General features: G+C 38.5%; 1 protein-coding gene across 1 annotated transcript in view; it reads left to right on the top strand.

Moving 5' to 3' along the window:
• The window catches only part of gli2a (GLI family zinc finger 2a), a 115,122-nt gene extending 98,144 nt beyond the window's left edge, over positions 1-16,978 (top strand). The window contains exons 6-14 of the mRNA XM_073845441.1: positions 1,720-1,921; positions 2,025-2,223; positions 4,398-4,508; positions 6,937-7,065; positions 10,442-10,591; positions 11,519-11,683; positions 11,808-12,089; positions 13,320-13,656; positions 13,742-16,978. Of these exons, the coding sequence (XP_073701542.1) occupies positions 1,720-1,921; positions 2,025-2,223; positions 4,398-4,508; positions 6,937-7,065; positions 10,442-10,591; positions 11,519-11,683; positions 11,808-12,089; positions 13,320-13,656; positions 13,742-15,876 (3,710 nt within the window). The 3' untranslated portion in view covers positions 15,877-16,978. The remainder of the gene's footprint in view (positions 1-1,719; positions 1,922-2,024; positions 2,224-4,397; positions 4,509-6,936; positions 7,066-10,441; positions 10,592-11,518; positions 11,684-11,807; positions 12,090-13,319; positions 13,657-13,741) is intronic.
• Positions 16,979-17,234: the final 256 nt, after the last annotated feature.

Genomic DNA, 17,234 nt, shown 5'->3' with positions numbered 1-17,234 from the left:
GCATCAAAAAAAATTAGGAGCACCCAATTTCTTTTTAGTAATGCACTGATCTTTATTCTTCATGGCTGATTCCAATTGCCAGGCAAATCAAATGGGCTGTTTCTGAAAGCCTCAGAATCAATTTTTTTTTTTAAATTACAGTATAAATAACAAAAAATAGACAATAAATGCAGCCATATTCAAAGTAGACTACTCTTTCCATATTCAAAGTGCAAATAGAGACCGATTTTTTTTTAAGTATGATACAGAGTTATAGACAACTTCAAAACTTATTGTAGCCCACATTCTAATAACAGCCTAGATATTTTATCTAGCCTAATTTGCTTGCATTGGGGAGTCGCTCTCTAAACGTGGGGTATTAAAATTGCTTTTAAATGCGCGTAGCCTACGCGTTTTACTTTTGGTTTAGTTTTAAGGATCGCGCGAAACTCTTGGCAGTGCATAGCATGCACTCTGCAATACAAGAGATTACTTTAACAAACCACTTGAAAGTCGGAGGACACCAACAGGATTTTGAAAAGCGTGTCCCCAGTGGAAAATACTCCCCTTCGTGAGTGGAACTCGGCCGCTGAGATATCATCTGTTGTGAATGTATGCCGCGTTGTACAGAACCTTTTTACTGTCCACAATCAAAAATCGTCAAACCACACACCCCTAATTGCAATGCAGTTTGTGCAAATCTGGAACAGAGGTTTCAGAAAAAAAACGTCCGGTTCCTAGTTCAGCGGTGCGCATTGTCAGTGACAGGAAGACGGCTAATATCTCAAATCTTCATTAAAGGTAACAATAAAGATCAAGTTTAAATGGTTATGTAATGTTGGAGAGAACGGCGAAAGCATCAGTTACCAGCAGTCTGTGCAGTAGTTAGGTTAACAAACGTTTTGCACCACAACAATTTCTCGCACTCGCACAAATGCTCCCAAATATAATTTGAGGTTGTGCAGATTAAATTTTGGGAGCATAAACGGTGGCAATATTGATTCCTGTACAGTTCTTTTTAGGCAAAAGTTCAGAGCTGCTGTCATTTTCTCCCTTCATACTCCTGCCATATATTTATTTTTCATTCTCTGCTCTGAGCCACCGGGTTCACCTGTTCGCCCGTTCTAGCCAATAGCATCATAGAACCTACTTGGGAGGCGGGTATAAAGATAGTAAGCCCCTATCTGTTTGGTCAAATGAGGACAACCTATGCATGCAACGCACAAATGTTTGGCACATAAATTAAATGTCAATTATCGCAACTCTCTGCGATACTGATATCGCGTATACTCATATCGCGATAACGATACTTTTTCGATATATCGTGCAGACCCACAAAAGATTTCTATTTCAGATAAATGCTGATCTTCTGAACTTTGTATTCATCAAAGAAACCTGAAAAAAATTCTACTCAGCTGTTTTCAACATAATAATTTTTTTTAGCAGTAAATCAGAATATTAAAATATTTCCAAGTAAAATATAGACTCTTCAGCATTCCGCACACTATTGGCTTGCTTATTTGCCTTATTTTACTGTCAGATCAATGTTGTTAAACAGTATCTGTTTGGCATTCTGCTGAACAACCCATTGGGTGAGATTGGTATGATTAGGCTGATAAATAATTCATAGTGAGTTGTATGCAAGCCAGCATAGAAGCGAAGCTTGAGATAAAGAGAATTGAACGTCCCACACAGATCTCTTTAAGGTGAAAGTTAAAAAAAAGTGTCTTTTCCCTGCAGTGTCCCGTTTCCCCAGTCCCAGACTGACGCCGAGGGTGAGCAGGAAGCGAGCGCTGTCCATCTCTCCAGTCTCGGATGCCAGCATCGACCTGCAGACCATGATCCGCACCTCGCCCAACTCTCTGGTAGCCTACATCAATAACTCCCGCTCCAGCTCGGCTGCCAGCAGCTCTTACGGCCACCTCTCCGTCGGGGCCATCAGGTACAGGAATGCCCTTTTTTTCCCCATCTGTGTTGATTTTTCTTGTAAATGTTTTTGCAGATTGCCCATTGTTTGAACTAACACAGTTTTTTTCACATCTCAGTCCCTCCTTCACATTCCCACATCCGATTACACCGGTTGCATACCACCAGCTGCTGTCCCAACAAAGAGGTCTAAATGCGTTTGGACACACTCCCCCGCTGCTACAGCCTTCTCCATCCCTCAGCACTAGGCAAACGCTGGTGGCAGCTGCTGCTCTGACCAACAGCAACAGCGCTGACACAAACACAGAGTCCAGCCAGGTGAATTTACTGAGATTTATGGTTTCTATACAGCCTTCTTTACATACAGTTGAGGTCAAATATGTACATACATCTTGCAGAATCTGCAAAATGTTAATTGTTTTACCAAAATAAGAGGGATCATACAAAATGCATGTTATTTTTTATTTTATTTAGTACTGACCTGAATATGACATTTTATTCACATAAAATACATTTACATATAGCCCACAAGAGAAACGTTTAAAGTTTAAAAGTTTACATACACTTGATTTTTAATACTGTGTTGTTACCTGAATGATCCACAGCTGTGTTTTATTTATTCATTTATTCATTTATTTTTGTTTGTTTAGTGTTAGTTGTTAATGAGTACTTTGTTTGGCATGAACTGTTCTAAACTGAACTTCAGAAAAATCCTTCAGGTCCCACAAATTCAGTTTTTTTCAGCATTTTTTGTTTTGAACCCTTTCAAAAAATTACTTTATGATTTTGAGATCCACTTCACACTTAAGTTGCATCAGATGGTTCACTGATGCTCCAGGAGAATAAAATTATGCATTAAGAGCCAGAGGTGTAAACTTTTGAACAAAATAAAGATGTGTGCATTTTTCTTATTTATTTATTTATATATATATATATATATATATTTTTTTTTTTTTTTCAATTAATACTGCCCTTCAGAAACTGCAGAAAATACATGTTTCCTGGAAGACAAAATAAGCTAAATTTACCCTGATCTTTAAATTCCAAAAGTTTTCACCCCCCAGCTCTTAATGCACTGCATTTTGTTCTGAAGCATCAGTGATTGTTTGAACCTTCTGTAATAGTTGCATACGAGTCCCTCAGTTGTCCTCGGTGTGAAAACATAGATCTTAAAATCATACAGTCATTATTGGAAAGGGTTCAAAAACACAAAAATGCTGAAAAACCAAAGAATTTGTGGGACCTGAAGGATTTTTCTTAAGAACAGCGGGCAGTTTAACTGTTCAGGACAAACAATTGACTCACAAGTCACAAATAAATCACTAAAAAAAAAACAGCTGTGGATCATTCAGGTAACAACACAGTATTAAAAATCAAGTGTATGTAAACATTTGTAAAAGTCTTTTATGTGAAGTATCTTATTCAGGTCAGTACTTAATAAAAAATAACATGCATTTCATACGATCCCTCTTATTTTAGTAAACATAACATTTTAAAGATTCTGTGAGGTGTATGTAAACTTTTGACATCAACTGTATTAGCATAAAAATAAAAAACAGTATTTCACAATATTACGGTTTGACTTTATTTTTGGCCTGTAACCAATAATTGCCAAAACTATATTTTTATTCTAGTTTAACTTAAATAAATAAATAAATAAATAAACTTTAGTAGCTACAAGTGCATTAAGGCATTACAATATTATAATGTTCTGCATGGAAACATGAATATTCATTTATTTTGAAATTTGCTAAAGATTGAATTGTAATTGTGTTCAAAGAATAAGTGTTAAATGGTGGGAAAGATGAATAGCATGGAGGAATAGAGGTCTAACAGCACTAACCAACATAAACAAACCTAAAAATTCATTCTAATCTCAACTGATCTTATTCATCCAATTTTTCCACAACTCAGCTTCTATAGAAAGTCTGTGTAATGCTCGTCGACCAAGAGCTGCTGTCACTCCCATGTAAACAGTGTGGCCTTCCAGAATATAAACTTCCTCTGACCTACTCTCAGTCCGTCCAGATACACACCAAATCAACTTTCATTCCGGCTTTATTGCTGATCTCCAAAACACATACACACACTATAGTTATGAGAAACACATTTCCCACACTTTTGAGCAAACCATGTCAGGGTTATTGAGTTATAGAAAACATGGGCCTCTGCCATACTGTAGTGGTTGGGAGGAAAGGCACCACTTCAACGGAAAGCCTGCGTGTTCAGAGAGACTGTCTGCTGAATTATGAATCCATCTGAGGATCAAAGTCTGTAGCCGCTCTCTGGGCCTAATAATTTCTTCCTTTTCATATTTCCATCTGACAGATGCTCATAGTGCAGTCTAAACTGTTTAGTCTCTGCGGCGAGTTGCTTTGTGAAATATGGCATCTGGAGCATGGTGCCTTTGTAGGCGTGAAATCACCCCTCATGCCAGCAGCCAAACCGTCGACACGGTGGCTCCAATGACTCTAACCCTTGTTCTCTTGCAGAATGCTGGTGGAGACCCCGCTGTCAGCAGCACGGTCAACCCTATGATCTTCAAGAGGTCAAAGGTGAAGACTGAAGCAGAGGGACCCCGCCCCATCTCACCTGGCTCTCAGGTTCGTGGAATTACGTTCACTTTCACATTACATTAAAAGAGCCATGTCATAATAGTCCAGGTCTTTAGAAGCCATACCTTAGCTTGTTACAAACAGTCCTAAATTTTAGCTGTTGTTCAATGAAAATCTTCATAAAACATTTATTAGAAAGATGTGTGTCCCATTAACATATTGTTCTTTTGAGACCCTTGTTTCACTTAACAAAAATGGCCCTTTACTGGAGTTTTGACACATTTAATCAGACAACATTGCATTTTCAACCAGTGTTTTTATTGTTCAATACTTTAAAAATCGATTTTGGTAATTGAAAATAAATGAATGGTTGTTAAATAGCAACTAACCAAGATAAATTGGTACTAAAATTTGTGCTAAAATTACAAAAATGTAATAAAAATAAAGCAAAATATTTCAAAATCTTAAAAATATAAGAATAGAAACGGAGTCAAATATTAAAAAATGCTAAAATACTATATACAGTCAAACCAAAATTTATTTAGACACCTTCAACATTTCTCACATTTTCAGTTTATTCACTATAGTTTAAAAAAGGTAATAAAATGTCAGATAACTTTGATAGTAAGGTATATAATAGATAACAATCAACCAAAAATTCAGATAACTGTTTTTTTACTATCAATACTTTGTTGACCAATTACCAAGCAATGCTTAATTTTGTTCAGTCTGTGGTGTAAAAATTTACAATTAAAGAAAAAACACTTAAGCAAAACATGGTCAGGTCAGTTGTCTGAATAATTTTTGGTCTCAAATGTTTTGAAATTTTACTGGTAGTCCACTGCATGAAGACTATTTAGGTATAACATGTTACAGTTTATTTTATTTTGCTACTCTCACTTACATAAATGAACTATAGCATCCTGCACCCACTTGTAAAATGTCAAAAATTCGATTTGGTGTCTGAATAATTTTTGGTTTGACTGTAAATAATACTAAAAGTCAGAGTTATGAGGTGGGCATCTGTCATAGCTTCATAAAGCCCCAATCTGTTTTATATACAGTTTGTCTGTTCTTATTTTCTATTTTAAGTTCTCTCATGTCCAATTCTCGGCTCATTTCCAGTTCTGTGATAGAGTGCATTGGTAAGATACACGAGGAGAGGTTGCAAAGTGTGATCTAAATCAGATCTAAATTGATGAGCACGCAGTAGTAGGACAGATATAAACATGCTGTAGTCAGCATGGACCTCTTTCAAAACCCTTGATATTTGAGGTCGATTTTCCACACTTGGAATGATAGAAACCAAACTTGGAATGGTTTCAAAGAAACTATTATCAGTTGTTGCTTTAGTGCTCTTAACAACACAGCCCTCACTGGTAAACATACCCTTGACTTTGACTGGATATCACACAAATTAGCATGTGGGAGGTGACATTAGATGTGGCCGTGAAGCATTCCGTTCTCTCGCCACATTAGTGAGGTTTTGAACCGTTTCAATTTTGAGTTCATTAAAGCTCAAAAGCATTCTTAACATTCCCAGACCTTAAGAGAAACGAGGGTTGCAATATTGTGCTCGAAATCGACCTGACCGCCAACAGTGGTTCCCATCTGATTCTCAATATCTTAAAACCAGATTCAGCTCCCATAAGAAATATAAAACACTAATGAGATTCGTTTAATGTCTAAATTTTTTCACTAAACCACAGTGAGATCAGTGTGTCTTTTACTAGATTGTCAAACAACGATATCTCCAAGTTTGCTCAGATTTGCCAAGTCAGACTACTATATACAGTTAAGGTCAAAAGTTTACATACACCTTGCAGAATCTGCTAAATGTTCATTATTTTACCAAAATAAAAGGGATCGTACAAAATGCATGTCATTATATATTTAGTACTGACCTGAATAAGATATTTTACATAAAAGATAGTTGCATGTGAGTCCTTCAACTGTCCTCAGTGTGAAAAGATGGATCTCAGAATTATTCAGTTAATGTTGGAAAGGGTTCCAATACACAAAAATTCTGAAAAACCAAAGAATTTGTGGGACCTGAAGGATTTTTCTGAAGAACAGCAGGCAGTTTAACTGTTCAGGACAAACAAGGGACTCATGAACAGCTATCACTAAACAAAAAAACAGCTGTGGATCATTCAGGTAACAACAGGGTTATTATAACAATTCAACTACTATTTTCTCTTGTGGACTATATGTAAATGTATTTTATGTGAAATATCTTATTCAGGTCAGTATTAAATAAAAAATAGCATCCTTCTTATTTTGGTAAAATAATTTACATTTTGCAGATTCTGCAAGGTGTATGTAAACTTTTGACTTCGACTGTATAAGATATATTTAACTCCATTCAGTCTCACAAGCTAAAAAAAGCAACCACCGAGCAAAAAAAAATTTTCTTGACTGATATGTATGACTTAAGATACCCAAATAAAGTTTACCGGTGCTGTTTCCTCTACAGGATCACATGGAGTTGCGGGAGGAACTTGATAAGGATGAATGCAAGCAAGAGCCCGAGGCCGTGTATGAGACTAACTGCCACTGGGAAGGATGTTCCAAAGAGTACGACACCCAGGAGCAGCTAGTTCATGTTAGTCATTATTTGATCCGTTGATATGAAATGTATTCAAACTATAATTGCTTTTAACCTGCATAACACAAGGCCTCTTTTTCAAAACCTTGTGAGCTGCCTTTGTTGAAAAAGGTAATATTATGAATATGAAATATTATTGCAATTTAAAATAACAGATTTCTGTTTTAATATACTTTAAAATATAGTTTATTTCTGTGATGCAAAGCTGAATTTTCATCAGCCATTACTCCCCTTTAGAAATGATTCTAATATTCTGATTTGTTATCAGTATTGGAAACAGTTGTGCTGCTTAATATTTTTTGGAACCTGTGATACTTTTTTAGGATTCTTTGTTGAAAAAATTATTCAAAATAGAAATCTTTTCTAACAATATAAGTCTTTACTATCACTTTTTATCAATTTAACACATCCTCGCTGAATAAAAGTATTAATTTCTTTCAAAGAAAGAAAAAAAAATACTGACCCCAGACTTTGAATTTGTTTTAAAAAAAAAAATGCTGTTCTTCTTAAAGAAAAAGTATCACATGTTCCAAAAAAAAAAAAAACTGTTTCCAACACTGATAATAAAGCAGCATATTAGAATGATTTCTGAAGGATCTGACATTTGAAGACTGGAGTAATGATGCTAAAAAATTCAGCGTTGCATCATTGTAATAAATTCTATTTCAAAGTATATTAACATAGAAAACCACTATTTTAAATTGCAATAATATGTCAGAATTTTACATTTTTCCTATATTTTTAATCATAAATGCAGCCTTGATGAGCATAAGCATTCTTTTAAAAAACATAAAAAATCTTACTGATACAAAATTTTTGAACAGCAGTGTATATATCAGGGCAAAGTTTGCAGGATTTTGTCCTCAAAATGATAAGAGCACACGTTATCTCACACACAGTATTTTACCTTATTTTTTATTTTTATTTATTTTTTTGGTACACAAAAAAGCAATTCCTTAAGCTTATTGCTGTTACTGTAGCAGCCAACAACAGTTTTCAGTTTTATTATATTTTAAAATACAATGTATTTATGTGAATTTCCCAGTCCTCATTGTCACATGATACTCCAGAAATCATTCTCATATGCTGATTTGGTGCTCATTTAACATTTAATGTTGAAAACAGTGCTGCTTAATATGTTTGTGGGGAAAGAAATTCAGAAAATTTAATAGAAGAGCCTTTGTGTTGGGGGTGTGCATGTGATGCCCTAAAATGCTGTCTAGCTAGACAGCTTACTAGGTTTTGGAACAGCTATTGTCTTAAAATAGTTATTGTGACTAAACCAAAACAAACACCAATTGCAAACAGCTTCCCTGCCCTTTTAAAGCAGAAACAACTGTAAATAATTAGAAACACTGCACATGTTGGACAAGTTTCTCATCGTCATGTTTAGCCAGACTCGTAATTGATCCTTTCCTGTCACTGACACGTGTAGGGTTAATGAGCATGTTGATACCCGCAGAGGTGCCGAATGTGTTCACGTGCACACATATACTCTCGTATGTATGGCTTCTGCCTCTGCACCCTCTGACCTTTTACCTTCCCCGAGGCCATGCAGTAAATCCGTCGTCATGCCAGCAGCTCTGGAGTGGCCCTCTCCACCTCTGACACCTCAGCCGGTCTGCTGGGCGTTATTAACAATCTGTGAGCCACGATGTGACAGATACACTTGGGGCCTGAGTCAGACTCACTGCCCTGACAGGAACACGCCGAGCCAGTCTGGCTCCTCGTGAGACCTGGACCTGGAGCTCGGGAATCCTTTGGGGTTATGGATCAGTGGATTTGGGCTCCTGCCATTCTCCAATTCCAGAACAAGCCCAAACCAGTCAAAGCTGAGTCTAGCATGTGTTTTATGTTCTAAAACCCACCTTAGACTAAAAGCGAAGGCACAAACAAACATATGGTCTTAAGTAGTTGCAAGTGAATTGTTGCTGGGGATTACAAGATCGCTGTCCATCATTAGTCAGATTTCTGAGAAACCTGATCAAATGGTTTTGGAAAGCGAGACCGAGTGTAAGGTATAATTATAGCCAGAGAAGACAAGAAAAAGGAATCAGAAGTGGAAACAAAGGTCTTGTTTAGAAACTAGACCAACACTGAGGGCCTGGACTTCCTCCCTACACACCCTTTTTAGTCCTCAGGCTATAGTCTGTGCTCGCTGCTTGCAGTCTAAATTATATACCGCAAGAAACTAAATAATGGCATGGTGTTTGATTTTATTTCATGAGATCTTCCCTGAAGAATTTCATTCAGGGTTATGTTAGGTGCCTTAGAGGAGTACAAAGCAAGTACCTTTCAAGGTACACAGAATCTAGTCAGTTTTTATATATACAGTTGAAGTCAAAAGTTTACCTACACCTTGCAGAATCATTTACATATAGTCCACAAGAGAAAAAATGATCCTGTTCAAAAGTTTACATACACTTGATTTTTAATACTGTGTTGTTACTTGAATGATCCACAGCTGTGCTTTTTTGTTTAGTGACAGCTGTTCATGAGTCCCTTGTTTGTCCTGAACCGTTAAACTGCCCGCTGTTCATCACAAAAATCCTTCAGGTCCCACAAATTCTTTGGTTTTTCAGCATTTTTGTGTATGTGAACCCTTTCCAACAATGACTGTATGTGTTTGAGATTCATGTTTTCAAACTTAGGACAACTGAGGAAAAACGATGCATTAAGAGCCAGATTGTTGAAAAGTTTTGAATTTTAAGATCAGGGTAAATGTAACTTATTATGTCTTCTGGGAAACATGTAAGTATCTTCTGTAGCTTCTGTAGGGCAGTATTAAATGAAAAAAAAATATTTAGGCAAAATAAGAAACTATTATTTTCTCTTGTGGACTATCTTTTATGTGAAATATCTTATTCAGAACAGTACGAAAATAAAAAAAGAACATGCGTTTTGTATGATTCCTCTTATTTTGGTAAAATAATGAACATTTTGCAGATTCTGAAAGGGGTATGTAAACTTATGACTTCAACTGTATATATACACACCATTCTAAAGCTTTGGGTCAGGAATATTAAAAATTAATATTCAAATAAATACTGTGCTTTTGAACTTTCTAATTATCAAGGAATCCTGAAAAAGTGCATCATGGTCTCTCCAGAAATAATAAGCACCACAGTTGTTTTTAACATTGATAATGAGAAATGTTTCTTGAGCATTAATCAGAATATTAGAATGATTTCTGAAGGATCATGTGACACTGAAGAATGGAGTGCTGAATGGCTGCTGAAAATTAAACTAAATTAAATAACATCTGTTTACTTCATTACAAAAATAGTATTGGCCTTTCATTGCATAATGGGTGAACAATTAAGGAATTATGATGGTTTTTGACTTTCATATCGTATTTTTTCTCTACTTGCAGCATATCAATAATGACCACATCCATGGAGAGAAAAAGGAGTTTGTGTGTCGATGGGAGGAGTGCTCACGAGAACAAAAGCCTTTCAAGGCCCAGTACATGCTTGTGGTCCACATGCGTCGACACACTGGGGAGAAGCCCCATAAATGCACAGTAAGTGAACCCAACTGTTTATCAGGCTGTCATTTCATTCTTCCCTATTTAAAAACCTATACAGTCCTTACCTTTTAATTGCAAGAATAAGCACATCTATTTCTGGACCCACAAGTAGAGCAAGCTATTGCTTTACAGAAATAGGCTTGTTTCTTATTTCAGCAGAACACCTGATTTTAAACAGGACACATTTTTCATCTCGGCTACTTTTACTCTCTTTAAATATCATGAAGGCATGCTGATCTGCTGTCTTGCGCTTTCAGCCTCAACGTCAAATTTAGTGGCTTGAGATCCTATTAAAAAGTGAACTTCTGAGCGTGCTGATTGACAGGATGGAGACATAATTAAAGTCTGAGGAGAGGAAGGCGCCATGGGTCTTTATTAAATTTTAGTGAAGTTTCCACACACCTTCAGTATATATACAAGACCTATAAGATACAAGAAAAGGCACCTATGCCTTTAATAAGCACTTCTTGCTAATCTAATGTGATCTCTTTTTACACCAATGGGTGATTATTCATGCAGAGGCTAAACTTTTATGAATAGGAAAGCACAGGATTCCGTAACATAGATAGATCATCATAATTGATAATGATATGTTCTGAACAAGCAAGATTTTCAAAGCTATTATAAGAGTTTCTTTTAAAAAAAACATGTTCAGGAAAGATTTTGCCCTATAAGCAAAAGTATTTTTCATTATAGTAATAAGAATTGTGTTGAAAATGTGTGTTATTCTCATTAAATATTGCCAGAAATCTTAGTAGTCCCAGAAAAGGCTAATTTTATATTTTACCTTTAAAATAGGAGTGAAATATAACCCAAATGTGTTCTTGACAGGTTTTATGAGATTCACTCGTAAAGTTGTTTGAATTTAGGTTCAGATTGAGGATGGCTGATGTAATGGCTTGCTTTTCTTTTTCTGTCAAGTTTGAAGGTTGCTCGAAGGCTTACTCTCGACTGGAAAACCTCAAAACTCACTTGAGGTCCCACACAGGGGAGAAACCTTACGTATGTGAGCATGAGGGTTGTAACAAGGCATTTTCCAATGCTTCTGACCGGGCCAAGCACCAGAACCGCACGCACTCGAATGAGGTTCGAGCTTTCAACATCCTTTTCATCATGTGCATTTTGTTTCCCATCTCAAGACTAAGATCAAGAGATTTGATTTAAGTCAGATTTGATTGTGCACTGAAAGCTATCTGCCACTCCTTTGCAGAAACCATATGTGTGTAAGATCCCAGGTTGCACAAAACGCTATACAGACCCCAGTTCTCTCAGGAAACATGTGAAGACTGTTCATGGTCCAGAAGCACATGTCACTAAGAAGCAGCGTGGTGATGCACCACCTAAACCTCACCCTCCTAAAGGAAATGGAGAAAATGAGGCAAACATAAAGAATGTGAGGGGAAGAACCGATGGGTCAGGGGAAGCCAACAGCACCACCCGAGGAGTGGAGGATTGCCAGCATGTCAAATCGATCAAGACGGAAAACACAGTGGTAGGAATAGTCTGTTTTGTTCTTAATATATTATTACATCACTGATGAGATGTTCTGTCAAGAATTTTGAATAGAAGCAGTTTTACACAAGTGTATGGCAACCACAAGTTCCCAGGTTTTTTTCATTGCAAGAGAGGTAGCGAAAGTTTTTGTTGGTTCATTGTTGATGGTCCATACTTCTACTGTTTAAGATGGTGTCTAACCTATTTTTTCAGCCTGATCTAATGACAAAATATGCAAAATACTTACCGCCATGTGCGTTTCCTGACAAATTCGATGTGAAATGTCCACTGAGTGGCGCTAAAAGAGTATTCTTTTTTTTTTCCCCAGAACAGATTTAATGTGACATTGGTTTTGTACATCACCGCAAATCTGATTTGAAATTGAGCATACATTGAGTGGCACTATAATAATAACTAATGCTTCATGACGTTTTAAAATAACATACCATCTGCACTACACCTAAACCTACCCGATAGTATGAACAAAAGCGAATGTGACAAAAAAAGCATGCCGTTTTAGCTTGTTTTTCGATCTTTCGTTCCTCCCAGCTGAGCTTCCGAGCAAGCATGTTATGTTCGGAAAGCGAAAAGTATGGAGCTGTAATCATAAGTGTGTACAAGTGATCACTGTTTTACCGCCTCTAGTGTTCAGTTCTGATGGAAACTGCAGTGATATGTACTTATTGGTACGTATTTCGCATCTTGCGAAGAAGTTTCCACAGGTACGTTTTCGTCATGAGATCAGGTAGTATTTTATAGAGAAATAAATGCCGCAACTACTTATTTTTGCTGACTTATTTTAGATATTAGTGTTTTACATATAAGATATACAGTATTTACACTAATTATCTCAGGCGATACATCAGATCTTTCTGTTCATCAGATCATGTACTGTGTGAAATGCTCTTAAGAATTCAAGAGTTCAAACTAATGTACTAACCATTGCCTCATCTAATATACTAACCCTTTCCTTTCCTCTTAACTAACTTGCTTCTCTTTGAAAATAATGGATAGACTGTACTGAGGTGAGCACTGCAGCAATGTCTTTTTATGCATGGCAATATCAATACTTTTTCAAAACCTGACTTCAGTTATGTTTGGTATAGTTGTGCTGTCCAAATCTTTCATAAAAAATCGACTTTTCACAAACAGTTTCACAAACTTTACTGAGTTTCCATGACAGATAAGTCAGAGGATCTGATGTTTGTTCATTACCGTTTCTTTGTAGATGTATCAGTCCAGCCCTGGTGGTCAGTCATCATGTAGCAGTGAGCCATCGCCACTTGGCAGTGCCACCAACAATGACAGTGGAGTAGAGATGGCCATGCACAGTGGAGGCAGTTTGGGGGACCTGAGTGCTTTAGATGAAACGCCTGTAGTAGATTCTACCGGTTCTCCAGGTACTTCTGCAGGAGTGGGTCTCCAGCTGCGTAAAAACAGAGGAGGATTACTACATCTTGAGAACATCAAGAAGGAAAAACTAAAAACCGTAAGAGACCCCTGCTCCTGGGCGAATGCATCACCTCAAGTCCGAAATGCCAAGCTGCCTCCAATTCCCTCTATCGGTGAGTACTGCAGGCAAAAATGGGTTTTTGTTCTTTGTTCCCAGTTTGTGTTCCCATACATAACTCTCATTACTCTATTCTTTAGACTCACTGCTGGAGACTCCAAATATCGGTCAGATGACGGGACCTCCAATCCAACATTTAGGAGACTTGTCTTCGTATGAGATGACAATGCTAAATCAGCTGCAAGAGCGCAGAGACAGCTCCACAAGCACAATGAGCTCAGTATACACGCTAAGTCGTCGGTCCTCCGGTATTTCACCCTGCTACTCCAGTCGTCGCTCGAGCGAAGCTTCACAATTTGGTGTCCGCAACAACAACATCAGCTCAGCAGACTCCTACGACCCCATCTCCACAGATCTGTCGCGCCGTTCCAGTGAAGCTAGCCAATGTGGTGGTGCAGGTGGACTCACAAGTTTACTAAATCTCACGCCGGCGCAACATTACCGTCTCAAGGCGAAATACGCTGCAGCCACAGGGGGTGCACCACCAACACCTCTTCCTAACATGGATCGGATGAGTCTTAGAACTAGGATGGCCATGTACAATGACTCACAGGAAAGTTCAATGCATTTGCACCATTCCCAAGGTGTGGTCAACTCAAGACGCTGCAGTGACACTGGCTACGGTGCCCCTGGCATGATGCCTCACGAAGTTCCGGGCAGTCTTCCACGACGAGCAAGTGATCCTGTTCGGCGTACAGCTATCGACCCGCTCTCCTTGCCGAGGGTTCAGCGATTCAACAGCATTAGCAACATTACCCTGTCACGTCTGCCTACGATCGATCGACGTACCTTCAACTTGCAGAGCAACACCTGGTCTGATGGGAGCTTGCATCGTCATCCCTATAGCCAGAGGCCACCTAGTATTTCAGAGAATGTTTTAATGGAGAATATGGCCTCGGATGGAGGTGATCAGCAAGATGATGATATAGTGCTACCAGATGACATGGTACAGTACCTCAAGTCCCAGAATGGTAGCTCAAATCAAGACCCAGGGATTTCAGTCAATGGTGGTCATGCACTCGACTTCCATGGTAATATGCCCTCCCAACAACAGTTCTACGGGCAGCAGCGAATGGGCATAGCAAGCAACAACGGAGGCCACGTAGAGCCTGTTTGCTCCGCTCCAGAGCAAATGCCCAATCCGCAAGGCATGAACAAGAACAACATGCCTGTGCAATGGAACGAGGTCAGTTCTGGTTCTGTGGATGCAACTGCAAGGCATCCAAAGCAGCAACAACTCAGAGGGAACTTGACAGTGGTTCAGCAGAAGCAGAACTTTGGCTCCTATCAAGGCTTTGGCACTAATCAGCAGATTGTTCCGATGAGCCAGAATCTGGCTAGCCTGCAACAAGCTTATCCACAGAGGGCCGCCCAAAGGATGAACTCTGTCCAGCAATATCGACAATCTGTTACCAATCCGTGTCAGAACCTCGGTGAGCAAGCAAACCCTCAACCAGGATGTCGACAGAACCTCAGTTACAACTCCAGTCAACGTCTAACATGCAATGGTGTTGGTCCATCAAATGGGAGAGCGGTGCAGAACCAGGAGATGCAGAATTACAGATCCAACTTTTCACATATGAACGTCAACCAGCAAAATTACGTTCCTCTTACTCAGACAGCTGTTCAAAATGCAAGCAGAGGACTGATACAGCCCAGACCTCCGTCCGGGCCCAAACCTTTAAATAGACAACACTCAGGGTCAGGTATGGTTCAGCAAAATGGTTGCTCCCTGTCCAACGTCAACTCCTCAGAAGCTAGCCCAAAGAGACCAGCCGACTTCGGTCAACACAGCAATGGGAATGGCACTGTGTACTATTCAGGAGAGATCCATATGTTGGACAGTAGCGTAGATTATGGTTCTCCCATGTCTCCGTGTGCAAACCAAGCCCCTGTTGCTTCAGTGTCTACAATGGCGTCTCCTGGGGTTAACCAGGTCACCAGCACAGTGGACTCCACTCCAACCCTCGAGCACACTCAGATAGACTTTGATGCCATTTTGGATGATGGAGACCATTCGAGCCTAATGTCTGGCACATTGAGTCCGGGCCTTCTGCAGAGTCTCTCGCAGAATTCCTCACGGCTCACCACTCCGCGTAACTCTGTTACGCTAGCCTCAATCCCGGCAGGTATTGGCAATATGGCCATTGGTGACATGAGCTCAATGTTAACAGCCCTTGCAGAGGAAAGCAAATTTTTAAACATGATGGCTTGAGAAAGAAGTTATACAGCAATCAGGGGTTGCTTTTTATGTTGTTTTAATGTAAAGACATTGACACAGAATAAAATGAACTGTGCTCTAAAGGGGAGAAAAACATGTTTATGCATTTTTTTCATGAGCAAAGGCACTGAAATACAATTTCTGATGAGTTAAACTTGCAGCATTTCAGGTGAACACAATTTGTCAATTACATTTTCAGACATTTGCTAACACAGCTGTTGTATGCAGCTAGGCTGGTAAAGACCTCAAGATGACATGTTTCACAAAGCCATATGTTTGATGTAAGTTTGTTAATGCATATTAGTGTACATCAGGGTAATGGTGATCGGGCTTGTACAAGTCTGATTTTCCCTTTCTCAACAGTGCACTGAAATTCACTAAGTGCCTCACTTAAAAGAACATAAGTACGTTTTTAAACTCATTTAATGCTATGTAATCTGGTATGTAGCTATACTAATAGATTTATGGATATTTTTATTGCATTTTGCTCTGTTTTGTTTATAGTTACTCCATATCCTTCATGCTTTAAATTATGTGTAATGCATATTAACTGCACAAGCTTGTTCAACGTGCACAGTGCTCTGATGTACCCCCCTTGTCACTTCTATGGGGTATTATGAAAAACTGGTGGAAAATAAATTTCTGCTCAATTCCTCAAAGATGGTCGATTTCATCTATATTGACGGATTCCCTTGAAGCACGCTCCAGGAGTTACAGATCTCTGATCTGGCTGTGTGATAGTGAAGGACAGCATTACGTCTCTGAGCTTCAGTCTGTGGAGGCCTGTCAACCCGTGCGTCCTTTGAGATGTCTTTAAAGGAATATGCAAGTACTCTGTGTGCTCTCAGCGGAGATCGCATCCCAATTAACAGGTTCATCACCCTCTTGAGCTTGTGATAAACCACAGGCGCATACTAAAATGACTTCTGCCTTTGATTTAGTACTGTTACAAGAAATTTTCACCAAGGACAGAGTGATTCTGAAGGTCTGAACTCTCGGAGTTGGTTGGTTGGTTTTTTTGTGATGCCATTTGCAGAACTCAACATATGTATAGCTTTTGTACATTTTCAATACAGCATCTTCATTTCTGTTTTAACACTGGGTTCGTTTTGTCTCTTATTTGTCTGCTCCTATTTTTTACAAAAGCTCTGAAACAACGCTATCTTACAACCAATTCGTGCATATTTTATGAAGTGGTTAATTCGTACGACCTCAATTTTGAATGTTTTCTGTGAAGAGTGGGGTGAGGGGTGGTCATTTGAACAAATTTCTACAAATTTACCACCTCGTAAAATACGTACGATGTTCACAAAACATAAATTCATACGAGCAAGGTCATACACCCTTTAAGA

The sequence above is a fragment of the Garra rufa genome, chromosome 8, assembly GCF_049309525.1.
Source record: "Garra rufa chromosome 8, GarRuf1.0, whole genome shotgun sequence".
NCBI classification, from domain to species: Eukaryota; Metazoa; Chordata; class Actinopteri; order Cypriniformes; family Cyprinidae; genus Garra; species Garra rufa.
The sequence above is the reverse complement of the archived record's forward strand: the minus strand, read 5'-3'. Positions and strand labels throughout refer to the sequence as shown.